The following is a 25,943-nucleotide window of genomic DNA, read 5'->3' as shown; positions in this document are numbered from 1 at the left end:
TTTAGAAAAGGTTGTAATGTAACAAAATATGGAAAAGGTCAAAGGGTCTGAATACTTTCCGAATGCACTGTAGGTACTGGAACCGTGCTGGAAAGATAATGTGAAAATAAAATATCCAAGCAAGCACTGTATGGTTTGAGTCGACAGAATACTGTGAAAATGGTAATAGTGGACTATACAATATGCTAAATGTATCTCTTTTCCTTTCTAGATGTTTTACTTGTAGGGATCTTTTCCTGCCACTGCTTCTGCATTTCTTCCTCTGAGTTCTAGGCCCGGGTTACTGTGAAGCACTTTGTGATAACTGCTGATATAAAAGGACTTTAGAAATAAATTTGATTGATTTGCCTCCTACACATGGGGAATTTTCTCATCTTTTTATCTCGTCTCAGGTACTGTTGCTCTGCTTGCTGATGATCACTGTCATCGTMGTCGTATTTGCCTTGAAGCAGCGCTGCGATGTTAAAGGTACGGTTTAGTTAACAACGAGCCTTCTCTGTCTACGGCCCTTTTAGGCCTTGTGCTTGGCAGCTGTGCAAAACTGACCATTTGTAAACACAGAAACAAAACCCGCCATTGTCTTTATGAGCTCGCCCACTGAATAGACGCTTTTCAGTAAAAATAGAAATCCTGTTCTAGTCTAATTCAATGCATTGAATGTCCAGTTTAAATGGTTCAATATTCTCTTTTGAGAAAAGGGGAAAAAACAGCTAAAAACAGCTATGTTAATCACAGCATTCAATGTGTTTTCAGCCATAATTAACCAATCATATGTACTTTTTCCTMCTTTTTGTAATCTGTCAAATGTTCCCAATTATTCTGAGGAATGTAAATAACATTCTGAGTATCGTATTTGACGTTCTGAGTAATATAAATGTAATTCTGTGTAACAAGTCACATTCTGAATAACAAATTACATTCTGATTAGCGTAGTTGACATCCTGAGTAACACAATGACATATTTTCCTCATCCCCTGTAGTGATGAGCTGTAAAAACAGGTGTGTGACGGGCAGCAGGGACAAGTCTGCATCGTGCCACTGTGACCTGTCCTGTGAGAAAGAGGGAAACTGCTGTCTGGATTACACCGAGGTGTGCGTGGAGCCTGGTAAGTCCCTAGACTACCTCAAGTGTTACMGCAACACTACACTACCAGAGGTATGTAGAGCAGGAGAGAACGGGTCAGGTTACCCACCAGCTACCCACCATCTATTAGCCTTGTTTACACACAATACACCATAATGACAAAGGAAAAAACAGAAATATTGCATTTACATAAGTATTCAGACCCTTTGCTCAGTACTTTGTTGAAGCACCTTTGGCAGCAACTACAGCCTTGAGTCTTCTTCTATATGACGCTACAAGCTCGACACACCTGTATTTGGGGAGTTTATCCCATTCTTCTCTGCTGATCCTCTCAAGCTCTGTCAGGTTGGATGGGGAGTGTCACTGCACAGCTATTTTCAGGTCTCTCCAGAGATGCTCGATCGGGTTCAAGTCTGGGCTCTGGCTGGGACACTGAAGGACGTTCAGAGACTTGTCCCGAAGCCAATCCTGCATTGTCTTGGCTGTGTGCTTAGGGTTGCTGTCCTGTTGGAAGGTGAACCTTCGCCCCCAGTCTGAGGTCCTGAGCGCTCTGGAGCAYGTTTTTATCAAGGATCTCTCTCTACTTTGCTCCGTTCATCTTTCCCTCGATCTTGACTAGTCTCCCAGTCCCTGCCGTTGAAAAACATCCCCACAGCATGATGCTGCCACCACCATGCTTCACTGTAGGGATGGTGCCAGGTTTCCTCTAGATGCGATGGTTGGCATTCAGGCCGAAGAGTTCAATCTTGTTTTCATCAGACCAGAGAATCTTGTTTCTCATGGTCTGAGAGTTCTTTAGGTGCCTTTTGGCAAACTCCAAGCGGGCTGTCATGTGCATTTTACTGAGGAGTGGCTTCCGTCGGCCACTCTATCTTAAAAGCCTGATTGGCGGAGTGCTGCAATCAGGCCTTCTAGAACGTTCTCCCATCTCCACAGAGGAACTCTGGAGCTCTGTCAGAGTGACCATCGGGTTCTTGGTCACCTCCCTCACCAAGGCCCTTCTCCCCCGATTGCTCAGTTTGGCTGGGAGGCCAGCTTAAGGAAGAGTCTTGGTGGTTTAAAAAAAAAATTGGGACCCTTCCCCAGATGTGTGCCTTGACAATCCTGTCTCAGAGCTCTACGGACAATTCCTTTGACCTCATGGCTTGATTTGTTTCTCTTACATGCGCACTCAACTGTGGGACCTTATATAGACAGGTGTGCCTTTCCAAATCATGTCCAATCAATGCAATTTCCCACAGGTGGACTCCAATCAAGTTGTAGAAACATCTCAAGGATGATCAATTGAAACAGGATGCACCTGAGCTCAATTTCGAGTCTCATAGCAAACGGTCTGAATGCTTATGTAAATAAGGTATGTTTTTTTATTTTTAATACATTTTTTTAAATGTCAAAAAATCTGTTTTCGCTTTGTCATTATAGGGTATTGTGTGTAGATTGTAAATGTAATCCATTTTAGAATAAGGCTGTAATGTAACAAAATGTGGAAAAAGTCAAAGGGTCTGAATACTTTCCGAATACGCTGTGTGTGTGTGTACATGTTTGTTTGTGTGCGTGGACTTAAAGATGAATGCTTTCTCCTGTACAGAATAAATTATTAACACTATTATAAAACACGTTTTTTTAGGTGAACTGGAATGTTAACTGCAGCATGACAGAACCCATGTGGTCAATCATGTGCAACATCATCCCATATCAAATTTATCTGTCACATACACATGGTTAGCAGGTGTTAATGCAAGTGTAGCGAAATGCTTGTGCTTCTAGTTCCGACCATGCAGTAATATCTAACAAGTAATATAACCTAACTATTTCACAACAACTACCTTATACACACAAGTGTAAAGGAATGAATACGAATATGTACATAAAAATATATAAATGAGTGATGGCCGAACGGCATAGGCAAGATGCAGTAGATGGTATCGAGTACAGTATATACATATGAGATGAGTAATGTAGGGTATGTAAACATATAAAGTGGCATTGTTTAAAGTGGCTAGTGATACATGTATTACATAAAGATGGCAATATGCAGTAGATGATATAGAGTACAGTATATACATATGAGATGAGTAATGTAGGGTAAGTAAACATTATATAATATAAAGTGGCTAGTGATAAAATCAATTTTTCCATTATTAAAGTGGCTGGAGTTGAGTCAGTATGTTGGCAGCAGCCACTCAATGTTAGTGATGGCTGTTTAACAGTCTAATGGCCTTGAGATTAAAGCTGTTTTTGTCTCTCGGCCCCCGCTTTGATGCACCTGTACTAGAGGTCGACCGATTAATCGGAATAGCCGATTAATTAGGGCCAATTTCAAGTTTTCATAATAATCGGAGATCGATATTTTTGTACACCGGTTTGGCCGATAGTTGTTTTTTTACACCTTTATTTAACTAGGCAAGTCAGTTAAGAACACATTCTTATTTTCAATGAAGGCCTAGGAACGGTGGGTTAACTGCCTTGTTCAGGGGCAGAACGACAGATTTTTTACCTTGTCAGCTTGGGGATTCGTTTTTGCAACCTTCCGGTTACTAGTCATACGCTCTAACCACCTGCCTTACATTGCACTCCACGAGGAGCCTGCATGGCAGGCTGACTACCTGTTACGCGAGGGCAGCAAGAAGCCAAGGTAAGTTGCTAGCTAGCATTAAACTTATCTTATAAAAAACAATCAATCTTAACATAATCACTAGCTAACTACACATGGTCGATATTACTAGTTTATCTAGCGTGTCTGCGTTGCATATAATCGATGCGGTGCCTGTTCATTTCTCATCGAATCACAGCCTATTTCGCCAAACGGGTGATGATTTAGCACTGTCGTTGCACCAAACCTACCATAAACATCAATGCCTTTTTTAAATCAAATACACAAGTATATATTTTAAACCTGCATATTTAGTTAATATTGCTTGCTAACATGAATTTCTTATAATTAGGGAAATTGTGTCACTTCTCTTGCGTTCCGTGCAAGCAGTCAGGGTATATGCAGCAGTTTTGCCGCCTGGTCGTTGCGAACTGTGTGAAGTCCATTATTCCTAACAAAGACCGTAATTAATTTGCCAGAATTGTACATAATTATGACATAACATTGAAGGTTGTACAATGTAACAGCAATATTTAGACTTAGGGATGCACCCGTTAGATAAAATACGGAACGGTTCCGTATTTCACGGAAAGAATAAACTTTTGTTTCTAAATGATAGTTTCCAGATTCGACCATACAATGACCAAAGGCTCGTATTTCTGTGTTATTATGTTAAGTCTATGATTTTATATTTGATAGAGCAGTCTGACTGAGCGATGGAAGCAGCAGCACGCTCGTAAGCATTCATTCAAACAGCACTTTCGTGCGTTTGCCAGCAGCTCTTCGCAATGCTTCAAGCATTGAGCTGTTTATGACTTCAAGCTATCAACTCCCGAGATTAGGCTGGTGTAACGATGTGAAATGGCTAGCTAGTTAGCGGGGTGCGCGCTAATAGCGTTTCAAACGTCACTCGCTCTGAGACTTGGAGTAGGTTTCCCCTTGCTCTGCATGGGTAACATGCTTCAAGGGGGCTGTTGTCGATGTGTTCTGGTTCGACCCAGGTAGGTGCGAGGAGAGGGACGGAAGCTATACTGTTACACTGGCAATACTAAAGTGCTATAAGAACATCCAATAGTCAAAGGTATATGAAATACAAATGGTATAGAGAAAACCCTATAATAACTACAACTAAAACTTCTGACCTGGGAATATTGAAGGTCATGTTGCAAGAAACCACAGCTTTCACATTCGTCATGTTCTGAGCAAGGAACTAAACGTTAGCTTTTTTACATGACACATATTGCACTTTTACTTTCTCTCTCAAAACTTTGTTTTTGCATTATTTAAACAAAGTGAACATATTTCATTATTATTTGAGGCTAAATTGATTTATTGATGTATAATTAAGTAAAAGCAAGTTTCATTCAGTATTGTTGTTAATTGTCATTATTACAAATAAATGTAAGAAAATCAGCCTATTTAATCGGCATCGGCTTTTTTTGGGCCTCCAATAATCGGTATCGGTATCAGCGTTGAAAAATCCTATTCGGTCGACCTTTAARCTGTACTGACCTCGCCTTCTGGATGATAGTGGGGTGAACATGCAGTGGCTCGGGTGGTTGTTGTTCTTGATGATCTTTTTGGCCTTCCTGTGACATCGGGTGTCCTGGAGGGCAGGTAGTTTGCACCCGGTGATGCGTTGTGCAGACCTCACTACCCTCTGGAGAGCCTTCCGGTTATGGGCGGAGCAGCTGCCGTACCAGGCGGTGATACAGCCCAACAGGATGCTCTCGATTGTGCATCTGTAAAAGTTTGTGAGTGTTTTTGGTGACAAGCCGAATTTCTTCAGCCTCCTCAGGTTGAAGAGGCGCTGCTGCGCCTTCTTCACCACGCTGTCTGTGTGGGTGGACCATTTCAGTTTGTCCGTGATGTGTACGCCGAGGAACTTAAAACTTTCCACCTTCTCCACTACTGTCCCGTCGATGTGGATAGGGGGGTGCTCCCTCTGCTGTTTCCTGAAGTCCACGATCATCTCCTTTGTTTTGTTGACATTGAGTGTGAGGTTATTTTCCTGACACCACACTCCGAGGGCCCTCGCTTCCTCCCTGTAGGCCGTCTAGTCGTTGTTGGTAATCAAGCCTACCACTGTAGTGTCGTCTGCAAACTTGATGATTGAGTTGGAGGCGTGCATGGCCACGCGGTCGTGGGTGAACAGGGAGTACAGGAGAGGGCTGAGAACGCACCCRTGTGGGGACCAATGTTGAGGATCAGCGGGGTGGAGATGTTGTTACCTACCCTCACCACCTGGGGCGGCCCGTCAGGAAGTCCAGTACCCAGTTGCACAGGGCGGGGTCGAGACCCAGGGTCTCGAGCTTGATGACGAGTTTGGAGGGTACTATGGTGTTAAATGCTGACCTGTAATCAATGAACAGCATTCTTACATAGGTATTCCTCTTGTCCAGATGGGTTAGGGCAGTGTGATGGTGATTGCATTGTCTGTGGACCTATTGGGACGGTAAGCAAATTGGAGTGGGTCTAGGGTGTCAGGTAGGGTGGAGGTGATATGGTCCTTGACTAGTCTCTCAAAGCACTTCATGATGACGGAAGTGAGTGCTACAGGGCGGTAGTCATTTAGCTCAGTTACCTTAGCTTTCTTGGGAACAGGAACAATGGTGGCCATCTTGAAGCATGTGGTTGACAGCAGACTTGGATAAGGATTGATTGAATATGTCCGTAAACACACCAGCCAGCTYGTCTGCGCATGCTCTGAGGATGCGGCCGGGGATGCCGTCTGGGCCTGCAGCCTTGCGAGGGTTAACACGTTTAAATGTTTTACTCACGTTYGCTACAGTGAAGGAGAGCCCGCAGGTTTTGGTAGCGGGCCGTGGCACTGTATTGTCCTCAAAGCGAGTCTGTCTGAAACCCACAGTGCCAAGTCTTTTAGGGTCCTTTCTGGTGTAACAGTACTGCTTCCAGCACTCTCCTCGAACCAGGGACACTCTGAACAAATCAACAACTGCCTCCCACGATGCATCGTTACCTATCACTCCACAAAAGCTGCAGCCCTTGCAGAGCAAGGGAAACAACTTCATCGATGTCTCAGAGCTAGTGACGTCAACACTAACTAGCTAGCCATTTCACACCGGTTACACTGGTCACTGTGGCCAGCGGTCCCCTAGCTTCCATGTGGTATTCTTGGCAGTGTGGTTTCCCCACACGTGGTTTTATATTTTACATTACATTTTAGTCATTCAGCAGATGCTCTTATCCAGAGTGACTTACAGTAGTGAGCGCATACATTTTACGTACTTGTCCTCTGTGGGAATCGAACCCACAACCCTGGCGTTGCAAATGACATGCTCTACCAATTGAGCKACACAGGAACATGGCTCTTAGTTTAATATCTTTGCACCAAAGAAAACAAGTGATACAAAACAAATGGTGTGTGGGTTGGCTGCCCAAGGGCTTATATGAAAGCCACACCACCAACAAAGATATACAATAGCCAGTTTGCGTAGGATGCATGCTAGCAAAGCCACTACACAACACAACGCTAAACAATACATTAATTGCACTATACCACTGCTAGACCTGTCTGGCAGCTACTGTCTTTAAAAAAAAAAACATAGCTGATATGGCTGACTTGCTTAAACAAATGTGGTTGCTACTCACAATTGAGATGTACAAACTATGGCATAACACCGAACCCAAACCGGCTGTGCTCGTGCGCTACCGTGCATAAATTTATTTTGTCCCCCTACACCAAACGCGATCACAACACGCAGGTTAAAATATCAAAACAAACTCTGAACCAATTACGTTAATTTGGGGACAGGTCGAAAAMCATTAAACATGTATGGCAATTTAGCTAGTTAGCTTGCTCTTGCTAGCTAATTTGTCCTATTTAGCTAGCTTGCTGTTGCTAGCTAATTTGTCCTGGGATATAAACATTGAGTTGTTTTACCTGCCACAAGGTCCTCTACTCCGACAATTAATCCACATATAAAACGGCCAACTGAATCGTTTCTAGTCATCTCTCCTCCTTCCAGGCTTTTTCATCATTTAACTTAAATGGCGATTGGCATCTAAACTTTCATCGTTTTACCACGACAACCGGCAACAGTTCGTCTTTCAATCACCCACGTGGGTATAACCAATGAGGGGATGGCACGTGGGTACCTGCTTCTATAAACCAATGAGGAGATGGGAGAGGCATGACTTTCAGCGCGGTCTGCGTCAGAAATAGAAAGGAGTTCTATTTTAGCCCTTGGCATCGCAGACGCTCGCGAGCAGTGTGGGTGCAATAATTGAATAACATGGATTTCTACATTTATTTTGCGACGCTCGCGCAAGCGACGTGTCCGGTCTGGTCAGCATGTAAGGGGACGTCAAGCGGATAAAAGGCGATCTGTAATTTTGATTAAGACATTGAGTGAGCTGGGACAGACGTAGTCAATATAACTATTTGTACAGCACTTTTGAAATGTACAGTGACAGAATTCTGTCGGTGTACATTAGTGTTCTCCCTGTACACCAAGTCAGAACCGTAGGATAAATAAAGTGGGCATATAAGCAGACAATGAAAGCTRTTAAAATATTTTATGATTACATTTCTCTAAAACAGGTTATAGGCTACGTGTGCACCACCAAGTCAGAACAGTAGGCAAAATGGGCTACTAACAGCTTACTATACAACATACACTTAGTATTACTTTCTTAGCTACAGTATACATTTCTTAGCTACAGTATGCATATCTCCSAGGCATATTACATCATTTATGCAGCAGCATACATTACATGTTTGGACTCACCTTGTTGTGCTGTGCTCACTTGAACAGGAAGGTGGCGCGGCAGTCCTTCGTGGGCAAATTTTGTAATCAAAGTCTGGCTCTAGAAAGAGGCCAGAGTTCACGATTTTTACAATTTMTTGGATCAGTTCAAAGRGTATTTTCTCAGTCGTAGCTCATTTTTACAATGCTTGCAGTTAGCCACTGATTCCTTCCAAACCACTCATTGTTGAATTTGTGATTTCCAACTTGTAATGTTTATGGCCGATGAGCCGATACGTTTTATCTATAATTTCTCTTCATTATTTCTCTTCATATGACAAGGATTTGCCAGTAGATTGTCGACTTGATTCATGATGATGACCGCTAGCTAAGATTTTGAAAGTATGATGTTGACATGGTCAGGCCAATCAAAGCTACTGTAGTGATTTCACGRCATTTTATCTGTGGCCAATAATCTTGAGCCTTCTTGGATGGGCACTTCTAATGTATCTCTATGGAAGCACCCAAGGGGCCAGAATTTTAGAGCTCTACCTTTAGACTTGGTGGTGACSTAGTGTCCCCATGAGTGACAGAACACTGAGTCAATCATGGCATAACGCTCCGTATTTTCTGCTGGCTTGCCACACCACCACAGAAAGCACTGAGCTASGCCGAAACGCCTGCAGTRCGGAGCTGCCTTTCTCAAGAAAACAAAAGACACCATGTTTGTATACTGCTTTATTAACTCAATGATATAWATATTTGTTTGTAAACTGATATGTGACACGTATTAATGCAAGAATAACATGCAAAACACAAGCCTGTTTGTTYCTAATAATATGGGTTCAAAACAGGTAGTGCTCTGTCTCTGTCTGTTCTAATTGGTAAAACTCACTTGCTTTACTGTAGTGCTTTGTGAGAAGCAGACAGTGGTAGGAGAGATGACAGATTCCTCAACTGCTGCTCTCTGAGTTTGTCCTTAAGTTGCTCTCCTACAAACAAACTCACACACATGTACTCCCTCTCTTCTGCTCTCTTCCTCTCTTTATTCCTCTTCCTCTCTTTCCTCCTCTCTCTCTCGCGTTCTCCCCTCTGTCCTTCTCTCACACTCACATTCTCCCTCTTTTTCTGTCATAAAATCTGTTTCTCTCTCTCCCTCATACTTAAATATTTTCCTGTCATAAACTCTTTTTCTCACTGACTTTCGCTCTCTCTCCTCTCAGGTCAGCGCTGGACCTGTTCCATATTCCGCTGTGGTGAGGAGAGGTTGGCCAATGGCCTGTGCTCCTGCTCGGATGACTGTGTGAACGCAGGGGACTGCTGTGTAAATTACTACAGCTCCTGCAAAGGTAAAACCATAGACTAAACTGACCCTGCATGGATTGCAGTCCCGAACAACATCTGTGTTAGCAACCTACCTTGGTCAAATACATTTATCATATAGATTCAAATATTTTAGATTTTAAGGCTATATCAAGTGCACCTCAAATACTTTCAAGTATTTTGCCCAGGTCTGTTACATAAAGACCTATACTCAGACAGTTTACAGTTGGTTGTTGACAGTTAGAGTGGGTGGTTGACAGTAAAGTTGTTTACAGTTGGTTGTTGACGGTTGGTAGAATTGTTTTCCAAAGGAAAGTAAGGCTCACCAGATATTAGGACATTGTGTCAAGGGATTTTAGGATTTAACACATTTGCAGCTGAATATAAACTGAATTCCACCTCTGATTGTAAAAATCATCTTCTCCCTATAGTTCCAATGCACTCAGTCCCACAGATAGACTTGTATGTGTTGATTTCTGATTGCTGTTGGTCTCTCTCTTTTCTAGCTCCTCCAGTGTGGTGGAATGAATTCCCCAACATAAGGCCCTCTCAATCTTTCACTATCCCTGACCATATTATAAATGCTTAGACCAGTGTTTCTCAACCTTATTTGTACCAGGGACCAGCAAGCTAGGGCCTTCCTATTTGGACACCCACTTACACTAGCACTTCTAGAACTGAATAAATGGTTGCCAGAGAATTGACCATCTGAGGTGCCGGTCTGGGAACTAGAGGTTGAGAAACACTGGCTTAGACTATACAGTATCTCACATCTACATTTTAGAGCTGTTTTAGAGTCATCCAGTTGGCTTCATACTTATCACTCTTAACTACCCTAATAAAGCTTTAACTCATGGTCATTTTAGCTAGTATTCACCATTACTTGGCTTGCTTTAGCCTAAGCGATCCAAGCACAATGTTCACTTCATACATTTTTTAAAATATTAGATGTATTAGATTAGGTGTAAGTGTAATGTGATTTTAGTCTAGTAGATAGATGTCCTGTCGATGTGTTTGGTAGGTCGCCACAAATTAGTGACGACAGAATGGTTGATTTATAATAATATTTTCCAGTGGGAGTGAAGTCTTGGATAGAAGAGGAGTGTGAGGACATTCAAACACCACAATGTCCTGCCGGGTAAGTCATTTTCCACAACTACAGTACTTTCTCTGTGAGAAACACTTTTATACACCACAGTCTGAAGATAGTATCTACTGTTGAATTTGGAGGTCCCACTGTGCTATAAGGGACAGCACTGTCCTTGATTTAAACAGRTTGATAGTGTATACACACAGTGTTGTTACTTAGTCACACTACAATCTGTGCGTACTACAGACAAACGGAGCACATTATGACGCAAATGCATTGTGTACAAGTTGAGGCCATTTGCTCTACTTGTGAGACTAAAACAGGATTAACCCAAATACGTTATTCCTGGCTTTTATGATGGAGAAGTTGGAGTGAAGATGTTCAGTGTCTATATGGAAACTTAGCTAATGGGGCTGTGTTTTGTGTGTGTGTGTGTGGCATGTTGTGCGGTAAGGGTGGGACCACAGACTTGTTAGACTATGGAAACGTAAACAGCTGGATGTCTTGAAGCCATTTTTAGTCTGAAAGACCTTCCCAAAGGGCTTTGAACTAATTAACGTTGTTTTTCTTTTGAATGTTTTTTCTTCTTCGTAATGACTGACGTCACTCATTCTTGTGTTTTCTCTTTTGGGGAAGGGGGGGATTTCTATTGGCTATAACTTCAAATTAGGGTTTATTTTATGAGTTGTTAGCCTTTACAGGAAAACACAGAAATCTCCTCTGGTACGGCCCTCTCTGTCATGATGAATAGATAACAGTTTAAAACGCCTATTACTGAACCACAGAGAGCCTTAAATAACTTTAACATAACAGCACTTACCTCTGTTATCCCTCATGTTGGAGAAAAGAGAGGGAGAGTGGAAGAAGGAGTGAAAGGAAGGAGAGAGAGAAAAAAGCAACCGTTGTGTTCAACTGAAATCTGGCTTTACCCTGCGTTGCATTTCAGTTGAAAAGGGGAAGGGGAACATTTTTAAGCCACAGGCCTTAGATATATCTGACTCATCTTGGATGCAGCCATCCAGCCCCAGACCTCTTCCTGCCCTTCCCCTCCTCTCTCTGTGTGTCTGTGTGGGCTGAATCAATCCTGCCCTTCCCCTCCTCTCTCTGTGTGTCTGTGTGGGCTGAATCCATCCTGCCCTCCCCTCCTCTCTCTGTGTGTCTGTGTGGGCTGAATCCATCCTGCCCTCCCCCTCCTCTCTCTGTTTGTCGTGTGTGGCTGAATCCATCCTGCCCTCCCCCTCCTCTCTCTGTGTGTCTGTGTGGGCTGAATCCATCCTGCCCCCCTCTCTCTGTGTGTGTGGGCTGAATCCATCCGTGCCCTCCCCTCTCTCTGTGTGTCTGTGTGGGCTGAAATCCATCCTGCCCTCCCCTCCTCTGTGTGTGTGGGCTGAATCCATCCTGCCATCCTCTCTCTGTGTGTCTGTGTGGGCTGAATCCATCCTGCCTATCCTTCTCATCTAGTCAGTTCATGTCAGTTCCCCACAGTCAAAGGGCTGCTTTGTGTTTCTCCACATAAACCCACAGCACAACTACTGTAACGGTGGAACTGTACCATCCACACTGTGCCAGACTCAGACAGTTTTAGATTCATGCTTTCCAGGAAAAAATGTATGTTCCATTTTAACCTCAATACAGCTCATTCTCTGTTTGTATCCCCAGTTTTTCCAAACCCCCTCTGATCCTGGTGTCTATGGATGGCTTCCGGGCAGGTTATTTAAAGGCCTATGGCAGTCTTCTTCCAGTCATCAGCAAATTACGTAAGCACACCATTGTTTTCTGGTGCGTAGGGCAACATTTGGCATGAAACGTTGTAAAGAAGTTATCTGGTTGAAATTTGGTTTCTGGTTGAAACGACGTCAGATTACAATCAAGTAAAGACGCCGTGGGGGAAATTATCCTGTTTCAGGAAACAATTGTTTATTTGGCCACTTATGTCCGCGCCATCGCAAAAGACGTCAGTCTGACCTCTTTTAAAACCATTATCCACATGGTGAAATGATCCATTTACTTTGGCAGCTTTTAACTATTTTCCGTCTCCATCTATTTCAGGCAACTGTGGCACTTCTACCTCGTACATGAGACCCGTCTACCCCACCAAGACCTTCCCTAACCACTACACCATTGTGACTGTAAGTGTGATGCTCGTCTTAGTTGATCTAATATGGAACCAGTCAGGCGTCGGTAACTCTGCAGAATTGTATACACAACTGGCTTATTTGTTTATTTGAAAATGGAATTCACTTAAAAGAAAGATGACTCTTTAAATCACCTTATCCATCAAATTGTCACTTACGACTAATGATAACAAAGGACCTCCTGTTGTGGCTGGATGGCTAGGACATGCTGCATCTCAGGAGAAACTGTGTTGGAGGTGTGCAACTGTGGGCGGTGATTTCAGATCTACTGGACTAACCCACACCTTCCATTTAACCTCCAGACTTCTTTCAACACAGTGGGTTAACCGAATGGGGTAACCGGTGGCTCCAGTGGGTTACCCGGTGGCTCCAGTGGGTTACCCGGTGGCTCCAGTGGGTTACCCGGTGGCTCCAGTGGGTTACCCGGTGGCTCCAGTGGGTACCCGGTGGCTCCAGTGGGTTACCCGGGGCTCCAGTGGGTTAACCGGTGGCTCCAGTGGGTAACCGGTGGCTCCAGTGGGTAACGGCTGGCTCCAGTGGGGCCTCACTGGTGGGGTGTTACTCTCGCAGGGCCTCACTGTGTGTGTGGGTGTTACTCTCACAGGGCCTCACTGGTGTGTGTTACTCTCGCAGGCCTCACTGGTGTGTGTGTGTGTTACTCTCGCAGGGCCTCACTGGTGTGTGTTACTCTCGCAGGGCCTCACTGGTGTGTGTGTGTGTTACTCTCACAGGGCCTCACTGGTGTGTGTTTCTCCCACAGGGCCTCTATCCAGAGTCCCATGGGATCGTGGACAACAAGATGTATGACGTGACCCGCAACGCATCCTTCAGTTTGAAAGTTCCCGAAAAATTCAATGCCAAATGGTACCAAGGAGAACCAGTGAGTGGATACATTGGAATACACAACAGTGCAAATACCGCACCTTCATTCAATGTTAGTTTACTGCTAGAGCTTATTGGTTTTAGGATAATGTGGCCCTAGTGTTAGGAGAAATGTAACTTGACTGGTAGCAAAACAGGTTCTCAGGGTCAAGCTAACATTCCACATTCCTTGTGTCATGTTAAGAATGACAAGGAGTAGAATGATAACTCAAACAGACTGGTACCCAGGCTAGAAAAGTGGAGCTTCGGAAGACATAAGGAGCCCTGTTGTTGTTAGAACAAGTCACAGATGGCAATTCGAGAAGATTTCCTCCTGAAACATTTAGCTGGAAAAAATGATTGAGGAATAATAACATGAATGTTGTTGAGGAAATCCACAACCCTAACTATGAGACATAATGGCATTACAGAACTGTGTTTACTAAAACAACCCTAACTATGAGACATAATGGCATTACAGAACTGTGTTTACTAAAACAACCCTGGGCCTCCTGAGTGACACAGCTTGAGGCGTCACTAAAGACCGGGTTTGATCCCAGGCTGTTTCATAACCGTCCGTGACCGAGAGTTCCATAGGGCGTCGCACAGCGTCGTCCGGGTTAGGGGAGGGTTTGGCCGGGGGGGCTTTACTTGGCTCATCGCGCTCTAGCGACTCCTTGTGGCTGGCCGGGTGCCTGCAGGCTGACTCCGGTCGTCAGTTGAACGGTGTTTCCTCCAACACATTGGTGCAGATGGCTTCCGGGTTAAGCAGGCGGGTGTTTTAAGGAGCGCGGTTTGGCGGGTCATGTTTAGGAGGACACATGATTCGACCTTCGCCTCTCCTGAGCCTGTTAGGGTTAACCCATTGGGAGGGAATTGTAATGTGGCTCATATAGTGAGGAGCTGAGGATCACTACACTGGGCCCTCCAAACGGGAAGGCACGTCCCCGTGCATCAACTTTCTTTCAAGCCTCTTTACACGTCCGCCAGGCTTTCTGGTGGCCTCACGGCCGCCATCCCACTTCTGACACCAATTTGGGGGGTAGCCCCAACGCGACTCAGACCTGGGTCCAACGACTATCAAGCCAACACCTTAACCATTACACCAAGAGGTCTGAACCTCTTGATGAGGTTTCTAGGTGTTAATGTCGCTACATTACCCCCTTCCTTCGGGAGAGCGTGTCCCTCACGTGTACATGCCTCTCCAATGGCCTATCAGGCACCATCTCACTTCTGACAACCAATGTAGCGAACGGAGGGAGCAGGAAGCAAACCCGGGTGGCTGGAGTGAAAGGCAAACAGCGTATAGATTCAGTTTTGATGAGTTTATTGGGAAAACCTTTAGATCTAATGATAAAGTACTGCTTATTCTGATGTACCTGAATGAATGAGTTATTAGGGTAGCTCTTTCTAGTGGTCTGTGGTTGTTTTGACGATCAGAGCACCTCCACTGTCTCTCTCTCTAGGTTTGGTTCACTGCCATGGACAATAACCTGAAGTCAGCCACATTCTTCTGGCCGGGCTCTGATGTGGCAGTCAATGGAAGATTACCTGACTTCTATAAGAAGTATGACAGGTAAGAGACTTGCGTAATGGTCTTTCTTATCAATGTTTGTTTGTCATAATAAAGAGGAGTAGGTAATTATCCTATAGTGAATACCCCATCTATTTGTTTTGTAGGATATAAAGTATTAATGTATTATTTGGAGGTGACCCGCATTTGCTGTAGTGTACTGTAGCAGTGTTTAAGCTATCCATAGTGATGCCTTCTAAAGTAAGAAATAAAGCGGTATCTTTGTCTTAGGAACATCCAATTTGAGGAGAGAATCACAACCATATTTCAATGGCTGAACTTGCCTCAAGGGGAAAGGTATGGAAATATGCTTCTTATAACCATTAAATGAGCATCATTTTGAAGGACAGACCAAACACTTACGTACATCTCTTTCATTTGATCGGACCTCACTATGTAATCAGAGTCCTTTCATTTTGTTTTCATGTAGGCCAGATTTTTACACTCTGTACATGGAGGAACCAGACTCTGCCGGCCACCGATACGGACCAATGAGCAGCCAGGTCAGATCCCTCTCTATTCATTCAACCCACCAATCAGGTGGAGGGTCATTTATAACCAATCAAAGCAGGCCCAGCAAAGGCCACAAAGTAGTCAGGCAGAACTCCTGGGCCTTGAATAACATGTGTTGTTATGAATGACTATATACTGTATTTGCAGGTGATTGAGGCCCTGCTGAACGTGGACAGGTTGTTAGGACTTCTAATGGACGGCTTGAAACAGAAGAACCTTCACCGCTGTGTCAACCTGGTGCTTCTGTCTGACCACGGTGAGCAGCATGTTGCCACAACACACAGCCGGATTGTCCTGTACACACAGTGGTCTCTGCGATCAACAGAGGAATCAGTAGCCTTGTTTTATACACAGCATTCAGATTAAACAGTAGATTGGAAAGTGACTTGTTGTTTTAGCTCCTACTGGAGCAAAGGGCCTCGAGGGGAAACGTACAGTACAAGAGAAACAATGTTTCTCAGAGATAAGCACTAAGAAAGTCAATGTGAAAGCAGGGGAGGCGGAGGTAACCCATTTAGTGTTTTTTGGCAAATGAAAAAAGACAAGTGGTTTACTTTATGGGTCTGCTGTAAATCATAAGGTGATGCGATAGTGAGCATCCACTACTACTCAACATGAAAGAGGAGTTGGTCTAGGGGGGAAAAGGGCTGAAAATAAAAAGAGGAAGTAGCTGATTTTCCAACATCCCTAAATATTAGTGACTCATCAAAAAAAAAAGAGCTCATATCGAGTCAGTATCTGGCAGCTAAATGATGGCTAACGTCCCTTAGCTGTTGTATAATGGCTGCATAGCTCCTGGCTAACGTCCCTTAGCTGTTGTATAATGGCTGCATAGCTCCTGGCTAACGTCCCTTTAGCTGTGTTTATAACTGCTGCATAGCTCCTGGCTAACGTCCCTTAGCTGTTGTATAATGGCTGCATAGCTCCTGGCTAACGTCCCTTAGCTGTTGTATAATGGCTGCATAGCTCCTGCCTAACTTCCCTTAGCTGTTGTATAAAGGCTGCATAGCTCCTGGCTAACGTCCCTTAGCTGTTGTATAACAGCTGCATAGCTCCTGGCTAACGTTGTATAACGGCTGCATAGCTCCTGGCTAACGTTGTATAACGGCTGCATAGCTCCTGGCTAACGTTGTATAACGGCTGCATAGCTCCTGGCTAACGTCCCTTAGCTGTTATATAACGGCTGCATAGCTCCTGCCTTATAACACACAATCCACTATCAAACTCAATCATTAAGTTGTTGTCCACAGATTTTATTGTACAAGTAGCAATTCAGAAATAAAACATAACAATTAACAATGTAGCCATAATGTATATTACCACAACATAGTTTTGTTTAAATGTTATAGTTCCTCTATTGAGTAACTTTTCGATTGTCTTCCAGCCTCTGGCCTGTACTCTGGTGTCCTCCATTGTGGGGGCATTTGAATGCTTACTGTCAGCTACACGTACTGTTTGTTTTGGCTGAGACAATGGATGCGTCCAAAATGGCTCCCTATTKCCTATTTAGTTCAATACTTTTGACCAGGTCCCATAAGGCTGGTTCAGAAGTAGTGCACTATATAAGAAATAGGGTTCCATTAGGGACGCTGCCCTAGCACCTGTTGTGGGGGAATCCAAGGCAGAGTGAAAACTTTTGTAAAACAAGGTCAGAGTGAATGCTGAAACAGCTGTGAATGATTTAGCTAAACGAGGATGAGGGAGCCAGGGAGGTTTACAGAGGAGAGATGCTCGCAACATCTGCATAGCATTTGACATGCGTCTAGTCTTGTAATTATGTCATTATGCGTGTAAAGGATTAACAAAATTAAATTAATTTGGTGGCACTGACCGATGGCTGCTCAACTGGCCTTGTAATAATAATTTGATGTCAGGTTTTTAATATAACAAATATCATATGGGAATCTTTTTTATTTAGCCTATACCAATCATTGCATTGCTCTTGGGTTATTTTTTGTCAATGTGATTGATGTGATTGTGATTGATTGATTGGGAAATGGAGGATATAATCCTAGTAACAATAATCTGGTTATAATTTCAAATTAACAGTTTGTTCAGTAAAAAAAAAAAGATTCTCTCTGAAATCTGGTACAGATTAGACCGCCTAATTATGGTGCTGTTGAAGTCTTTTACTGTTTTTTCTCATCCTCCATTTCTCTGCTCTAACTTCTCCTATTGCTCTGACTGCCCAGTTGCCAGGAACAACAATACAAAAACAATGGCAATTGTTTTTTAAATGGTGACCTTGTGTGTGTGTGTTTACTGTAATTGCAGGAATGGAGGAAGCTTCCTGCAAAAAGGCTGCATTTGTAAACTCGTACCAGGACAACATTGACGACTTCACTGTCATCCAAGGCCCTGCCGCGCGAATCCGACCCAAGAACCTCCCAGAAGACTTCTTCTCCTGTGAGTAACTGTTGATGATGACTGTTGATGATGACAACGTGTCACTTCCAGCTGTTTTCCTCCCTCTTCCTGGCCTTACGTTGAAATACCATCCAGTGTTAAAGCTGGTCCCAATTCCCTCCTTGGTCCTTACCCTTAGATTTTTGTCAGATTTAGTCATGTGTAAGCATTAAGGTAGAAGCTTCACCACTTCACTGGGGCAGCAGGTAGCCTAGCGGTTAGAGTGAGCTGGCAACTGAAGGGTTGCTGCTATCAAATCCTAGATGCCATTGCCTGCCATTGTGCCGTTGAGCAAGGAACTTAAACCCCCACAACAACAGCTCCCCTGGCGTCCCGGTTGTGGCAGCCCCCCGCACATCTCCAAAAACCTGTATATATGTGTGTCTTTCGCAGGGGTTGGGTTAAAGTATTCGGTTGGACTATGTGTACAATTGACTAAAGTGATTTTAATCTTAATCGCACTGTACCTATGCAGACCATCCAGATCTGCAAACATAAGGGGAAGAATAAAGCGGTTGGGTCCAAGGGGAAGGGGAAAAGCGTTTGGGACCAAGGGGAAGGGGCAAAGCGTTTGGGGCCAAGGGGAAGGGGAAAAGGGTCAAGCGGTTGGGGCCAAGGGGTCAAGAGTGATTTGGGAAGGGGAAGGTCATGACCCTTGAGTTACCAACTATGTCTGTTTTTTTCCCCCCAGTCGACTATGAAGGCCTGGTGAAGAATCTGTCGGTATGTGAAGTATTTGTGCCCAGTTGACTTCTGTGTTAATAAGATGAATTGAAAAATGATTTGCTTGCCTTAGCTCAAACAGGCCTCTCCCTCTGTCCCTTCATTGACTCTCTGCTCTTCTCTTGCTGTGTGTTTTGAAGTGCAGGAGCCCTGACCAGCCCATGAGGCCCTACCTCAAAGAGCACCTCCCCAAACGGATGCACTTTGCTAACAACGTGCGCATTGAGAAGGCCCATCTCTACATGAAGCCTGGCTGGCAAGCAGCTCTGTATGTCATAACACAACTCTCTTGTTTGCTTTGTCTCAAGTGACAGATGCCCCCATAACCTAAGCTGCACTCTTGGCTTTACTCTGGCATTAAGCCAAAGTATCTGTTGTGGAATAACCTAAGTAAATAAGTACCGTTTAAAATATTTGTTAGTTACTTAAGTTAGCCTACTCATCACGGTTCACTCCTTTTTCAAGTCATGAGTTCCAGGCAAAACTAAATCCGCACCGGTTAGAACTACACATTGTCCATTGACATTCACTTTAAACGTGCCTACATGCACTTGTCCCTATATGCATTTCTCCCTACATGCACTTTGAAAGCAGTTACAGATACTTGCAAAAGGTCATCCCACTTTATATTTATACGGAAAAGTACAAAAATGTATGCACTCACTACTGTGGGTCGCTCTGGATAAGAGCATCTGCTAAATTATTCAAAAGTAAATGTTTAACTCTCGTTATGTTTGTCTGTTGCTATGAGACATTATTCGACAAGATGACTTGACCGCTGAAATTCTCAACAGCTGCCACACATAAAGTGATAGTTGGTCTCCGGTTAACAGAAAGCCTATTAACATACCAACAGACATTTTGTTTTGCCCATGTTTGTGCATGTTTTTTACGGATGTCTTTAATGGGTGCTGAAAGCTGTTCCTTGTTGTTATGGTTGCCACAGTTGAGGATGTGAYCTATTATTTAGTTGGGCTGGTTTATACAGCTGTCCAATTGATAACCCCTCAATTTTAGTGTTGTATAAATATATATAAAATACAGGTAACTCAGTGTCATGTCATTAGTAAAGATTGAAAAAAGTAAGGGGCCTAGACACCTGCCCTGAGGAATTCCTGATTCTACCTTGATTATTTTGGAGAGACTTCCATTAAAGAACACCCTCTGTGTTCTGTTGGAGGTGTGATGTCCTTTCTAGGAATGGAATAATGTTTTTTCATCTCTGTTCGTCCACAGACGACCTGAGGAAGTCAAGTACTGCACTGGTGGATTCCATGGCTCGGATAACATCTTCAAAAACATGCAGGTCAGGGAAGGGTGAGAGGGATGATGCTGTACTTCCGTTGATACTCTGTGATATTACAGTATGGACACGTGGTTATGTACACACCCAGGGAAACCCATCCGAACATACTGTCTCTAACAAAAAAAACAGCTAACGCTAATAGCTACATTACACTTGAATCACATGGAGATTAGCTAAACAACACAACTCACTCATTTTTTATTTTGATGTGATGAAGTTCTATGATGAAAGCACTACAGAGAGGTAGCCTGAGTCCCATTTCTGATTGTGCCATCTCCTACAGATATAGGATCTCAATTTGATGACCCTTTTGTTGCTGATTTGTCACATGCGCCGACTACAACAGGTGTAGGTAGACCTTACCGTGAAATGCTTACTTAAACCCTTAACCAACAATGCAGTTCAAGAAAAATAGTTTTGTTTGTATAGTAAATATTTTCTTAAGAAAAAAAAATCTACTCAAAAGTAACAAGAAAATTACATAACAATAACGAGTCAATGTGCGGGGGTACAGGTTAGTTGAGGTAATTTGTACATGTAGGTAGGGGTAAAGTGACCATGCATAGATAATAAACAGCGAGTAGCAGCATTGTAAAAACAAAGTGGGTGGGGGTGTCAATGTAAATAGGTTGGGTGGCCTTTTGATGAATTGTTCAGCAGTCTTATGGCTTGGGGGTAGAAGCTGTTAAGGACCTAGACTTGGTGCTCCGGTACCGCTTGCAGTGCGATAGCAGAGAGAACAGTCTATGACTTGGGTGACTGGAGTCTTTGACCATTTTTGGGCTCTTACTAGGTGACACCACCTAGTATATAGGTCCTGGGTGGCAGGAAAAGCAAACTTATAGTGTATTTGAGTTTTTAAAAATCAAATCAAATCAAGTTTATTTTATATAGCCCTTCGTACATCAGCTAATATCTCGAAGTGCTGTACAGACACCCAGCCTAAAACCCCAAACAGCAAGCAATGCAGGTGTAGAAGCACGTTAAAAGGCTTCTAACGTTTGTAATTTTCACTTTAAAATTTCAGACTTGATTTGCTGAAAAATGTATCAACCCCTACAAAAAAGTCCATTATAATCTACATTTCCTGTAGCTGCAGGATTATTTTCCTGCTGTAGCAAACTGGCTCAAATTAAAGATCCTACACCTGTATGGCCATTCTCAGGCCAAATGTCCCAAACAGATCTGGGAGCAGGCCACTATAGAGGAGCCCCAGTTTGTTAAATCATGCCTGACATTCTTTAGGTTAAATCAAGCTGTGTCCTCCGAGAGAGTCAAGTCTCTCCCAAAGTAAACCCACTGCAATACCATCACCTATAACAGTACAATGTCCTCCCATTCGGAGTTGTTTTCCCATGTACATTTTTACTATGTTTTACTAGATCTCCATGTTAGTCTTTATGATCGGTCTGTGTATGTTTCCAGCCTTAGAAAATCTCTCCCACAATAAGCCTGCTGAAATACCATCCCCTATAACAGTATGCTTTGTTCCTATTTGTGTTGTGTTTTATCATAGCTATGTTTACTATAGTTTACTAGACGTCTCCCTGGCATCTCCCTGTTAGTCTTTATGTTTATAATAGGTCTGTGTATCTTTCTAGATGTGGTCACACCTGGAATGTGTTGGTATAATTATCCCTGTGACTTTACTCGCTACCCTAAATAAAACAGGTGCATGAGTCAAATGAAAGTCTGCTGAAAATATCTTCTGTGTGTCTTGCTGCAGACCGGAAGAAAAGCAGACACAGCTAGCAAGTAGCGACATCACCTATTTCATTTAGTAGCCACCCACTTTTTAAAGGGYCAATCAGCAGTTACTACATACATTTTTGGACTTATAAATTAATTATGTGCCCATTGACTCATGAAGAATACAAGTTATGAATGCCTCATCAACTGTCATACCCCATCAGAACCCAAAATATAAGTTTGTTTTACTTAAATGTTTGTAAACAAAGTAAATGTGACCAAACACTATACAGCCGCAACATGGTTAAAACTATCATTTTGATTATTTCATGGATGGTTAGTCCTTGCATCAATAGCTCTGAATTTGAGAGTGGTTACATTTCTCCAGCCCCATCTCTCAGCTTTTTACTTAAACAAGAGCTGGGAGTCCCCTTGTTATCGTTTCTACTGCTGATTGCCGCTTTAAGGCTGATCTTATGATTATTTCAAAATGTTGATTGCTTTTCAACCCACCTTTTTGGAAGGTCATTTAAGTACTTAAACTCCCACACGGTTTACTTTTAGCTATTCTGATGTTTACACATGGTCTATTTGTGGTTTTGACTCCTTCATAGGTGGAGGGAAATGTTAACTAAATGAGATGGTGAAATTGTGGTTACTTTGTTCTTCTCTCCATATCTAACATGTCTACTCCACTGTTCTTCTCTCCATATCTAACATGTCTACTCCACTGTTCTTCTCTCCATTAATCTAACATGTCTACTCCCACTGTTCTCTCTCCATATCTAACATGTCTACTCCACTGTTCTTCTCTCCATATCTAACATGTCTACTCCACTTTCTTCTCTCCATATCTACATGTCTACTCTCACTGCTCTTCTCCTCCTATCTACATTCTACTCCACTGTTCTTCTCTCCATATCTAACATGTCTACTCCACTGTTCTTCTCTCCATATTAACATGTCTACTCCACTGTTCTTCTCTCCATATCTAACATGTCTACTCCACTGTTCTTCTCTCCATATCTAACATGTCTACTCCACTGTTCTCTCTCCATATCTAACATGTCTACTCCACTGTTCTTCTCTCCATATCTAACATGTCTACTCCACTGTTCTTCTCTCCATATCTAACATGTCTACTCCACTGTTCTTCTCTCCATATCTAACATGTCTACTCCACTGTTCTTCTCTCCATATCTAACATGTCTACTCCACTGTCTTCTCTCCAATCTACAGCTACTCCACTGTTCTTCTCTCCATATCTAACAGTCTACTCCACTGTTCTTCTCTCCATATCTAACATGTCTACTCCACTGTTCTTCTCTCCATATCTAACATGTCTACTCCACTGTTCTTCTCTCCATATCTAACATGTCTACTCCACTGTTCTTCTCTCCATATCTAACATGTCTTACTCCACTGTTCTTCTCTCCATATCTAACATGTCTACTCCACTGTTCTTCTCTCCATATCTAACATGTCTACTCCACTGTTCTTCTCTCCATATCTAACATGTCTACTCCACTGTTCTTCTCTCCATATCTAACATGTCACTCCACTGTTCTTCTCTCCATATCTAACATGTCTACTCCACTGTTCTTCTCTCCATATCTAACATGTCTACTCCACTGTCTTCTCTCCATATCTAACATGTCTACTCCACTGTTCTTCTCTCCATATCTAACATGTCTACTCCACTGTTCTTCTCTCCATATCTAACATGTCTACTCCACTGTCATGAATAGCATGTCTATCTATTCATGTGTCACTTATTCTAGTGAAAGTGAATTAAGTTTGTTTTTGTATTTTTCAGGCCATTTTTATCAGTTATGGACCAGGGCTGAAATACAAGACCCAAGTTGCACCTTTTGAAAACATTGAAGTCTACAACCTCCTGTGTGGTAAGCCTGTTAGTCAATGGATCATTTAACATGGGGACAATGTCCTGTTGCATAACTAGAAAAGATTAGCCTGGGTGCCAGTCTGTTTCTGCTCTCTTGCCAACTCCTGATGGAATTGTCATGCCAAAGGAGTGGAATGATATCTAAACAGACTGGTACCCAGGCTACATATTACTTCTCTAAAGTGAAACTATTTCAGCAGGCCGAACTGGCTTTACATTCATTATAGCATCATTTCAACCTCTTCTATACAGAACTCTATTTCTGTATAGAAGCATTGTGATACAACATTGTGATACATTTCAAAGAGGATGTGCCAGTTGAGAAGGCCACAGCACCACCGCTGGAAACAAAGTCCATAGTCACACAGCTGTTCTGTACAGTTAGCCCATTAGATCAAATCTAGTCAGTTAAWGAAAATACCTTTTCAACTCTCTACTATCACTTTACCCACCCCCCCCCCCCGTCTCTCTCTCTCTCTATCTATCACCCTCTCTCTTTGCCTGTCAGATTTGTTGGACGTTCCCCCTGCTCCTAACAACGGGACCCATGGGAGTCTGAACCACCTCCTGAAGAACCCTCCTCACCGCCCCGTGTACCCAGCTGAGCTCTCCTCTAACTCCACCTGTGAGGCTAGTGGCCTTGCCCCCTCTGACCACCTGGGCTGCAGCTGCAGCACCCGCACCAAAGCAGCGGTATGACCAGGGGGTACAATCAGGGAGGGGGGTGTATCCTCAAACTTGCACATCCATCCCCAGAGAGCAGGACTGGGAGGGGAGGGGTAGACAGAGGGTCTGTCCTGTCCATAACACTCTAAATCCTCAATGTTTGAAAGGTGCTTCATTGAAATGAATATTTATCCTCACTTTATGATTGATAACCCAGAAGCACTCATTAGAGGGAGAGAAGTTGACAGACACACTAACATGCTGAAAATATATGTTTCAGGAGAAGACTATGAACAGGCAACTCATCAAAGACATTTCCAGTGAGTACACACTTCATGGGGTCTCTTTGTAATGGCTTAGTAGTAAAAGCTTTGCCAAACACTCCAGTTAGCATAATCATGGCTCTATTTTGTCACTGATTGTGTTTTTTATCACACCCTCCCCTCCCTTAGATTCCGGAACCAAGGCTCTTCACCTACCATATGGAATCCCTCGAGTTCTCCAGGAGAATTCAGAGTACTGTGTCCTGCACCATGCCGACTACATCAACGGTTACAGCAAAGATACTCTCATGCCCTTATGGGTCGCCTACACAATTAACCCACTGGTGAGTCTTTTTGTGCTTGTGTGAACGACCAGGATTCATACCCAGGTATGTGTTAGTCTGCTTAGCTAAAGCCAAGGAATTTGCTTGGGGGAGTTAACGCAAGTCTTCAGAATCTTAGGAAATGTTACCCCTCACGCGAGCGTGGTTCTATACCAACTCCATTACACTCTGGCTCTCTTTAATGTCTAAAGATAGATATTATGTCATCTTGGAGATGCACTGTTGTATTATGTTTCTCTGGTTAGTGATTCTCTGGTTAGGGTTTCTCTGGTTAGGGTTTCTCTGGTTAGGGTTTCTCTGGTTAGGGTTTCTCTGGTTAGTGTTAGGGTTTCTCTGGTTAGAGTTTCTCTGGTTGGGGTTTCTCTGGTTGGGGTTTCTCTGGTTATGGTTTCTTTAGTTAGTTTCTCTTGGGCTCCCGAGTGGTGCAGTGGTCTAAGGCACTGCATCTGTTAGAGGCGTCACTGCAGCCCCTGGTTCGAATCTAGGCTGTATCACATCCGGCCGTGTTTGGCCCAGCGTATTCCGGGTTTGGCCGGGGTAGGCCGTCATTGTAAATAAGAATTTGTTCTTAACTGACTTGCCTAGTTAAATAAAGGTTCAATTAAAAAAAATAACTGGTTAGGGTTTCTCTGGTTAGTTTTCTAGTTAGTGTTTCTCTAGTTAGTGTTTTTGGCTAGGATATGAAATAAGTTGTAAAGATGTGTGAAGTGCTGAGAGTTGAGCTGCTGCCCAGGCCCTGCTAGCTGGCTGTAGATCATC

The 25,943-nt window shown here is 43.3% G+C and overlaps 1 protein-coding gene across 1 annotated transcript in view; it reads left to right on the top strand.

The window, feature by feature from the left end:
- Window positions 1-25,943, top strand: part of enpp1 (ectonucleotide pyrophosphatase/phosphodiesterase 1) — a 46,700-nt gene that overhangs the window by 15,746 nt on the left and 5,011 nt on the right. Inside the window, exons 2-20 of the mRNA XM_023974155.2 lie at window positions 393-468; window positions 981-1,106; window positions 9,610-9,735; window positions 10,784-10,847; window positions 12,459-12,556; window positions 12,849-12,928; window positions 13,695-13,814; window positions 15,262-15,371; window positions 15,600-15,665; window positions 15,799-15,871; window positions 16,029-16,137; window positions 18,156-18,287; window positions 18,979-19,010; window positions 19,151-19,278; window positions 20,247-20,316; window positions 23,822-23,909; window positions 24,420-24,604; window positions 24,858-24,897; window positions 25,030-25,184. Of these exons, the coding sequence (XP_023829923.1) occupies window positions 393-468; window positions 981-1,106; window positions 9,610-9,735; window positions 10,784-10,847; window positions 12,459-12,556; window positions 12,849-12,928; window positions 13,695-13,814; window positions 15,262-15,371; window positions 15,600-15,665; window positions 15,799-15,871; window positions 16,029-16,137; window positions 18,156-18,287; window positions 18,979-19,010; window positions 19,151-19,278; window positions 20,247-20,316; window positions 23,822-23,909; window positions 24,420-24,604; window positions 24,858-24,897; window positions 25,030-25,184 (1,878 nt within the window). The remainder of the gene's footprint in view (window positions 1-392; window positions 469-980; window positions 1,107-9,609; window positions 9,736-10,783; window positions 10,848-12,458; window positions 12,557-12,848; window positions 12,929-13,694; window positions 13,815-15,261; window positions 15,372-15,599; window positions 15,666-15,798; window positions 15,872-16,028; window positions 16,138-18,155; window positions 18,288-18,978; window positions 19,011-19,150; window positions 19,279-20,246; window positions 20,317-23,821; window positions 23,910-24,419; window positions 24,605-24,857; window positions 24,898-25,029; window positions 25,185-25,943) is intronic.

This window comes from Salvelinus sp. IW2-2015, linkage group LG28 (genome assembly GCF_002910315.2).
Source record: "Salvelinus sp. IW2-2015 linkage group LG28, ASM291031v2, whole genome shotgun sequence".
NCBI lineage: Eukaryota > Metazoa > Chordata > Actinopteri > Salmoniformes > Salmonidae > Salvelinus > Salvelinus sp. IW2-2015.
This window is presented reverse-complemented; position numbering and strand designations above follow the sequence as displayed.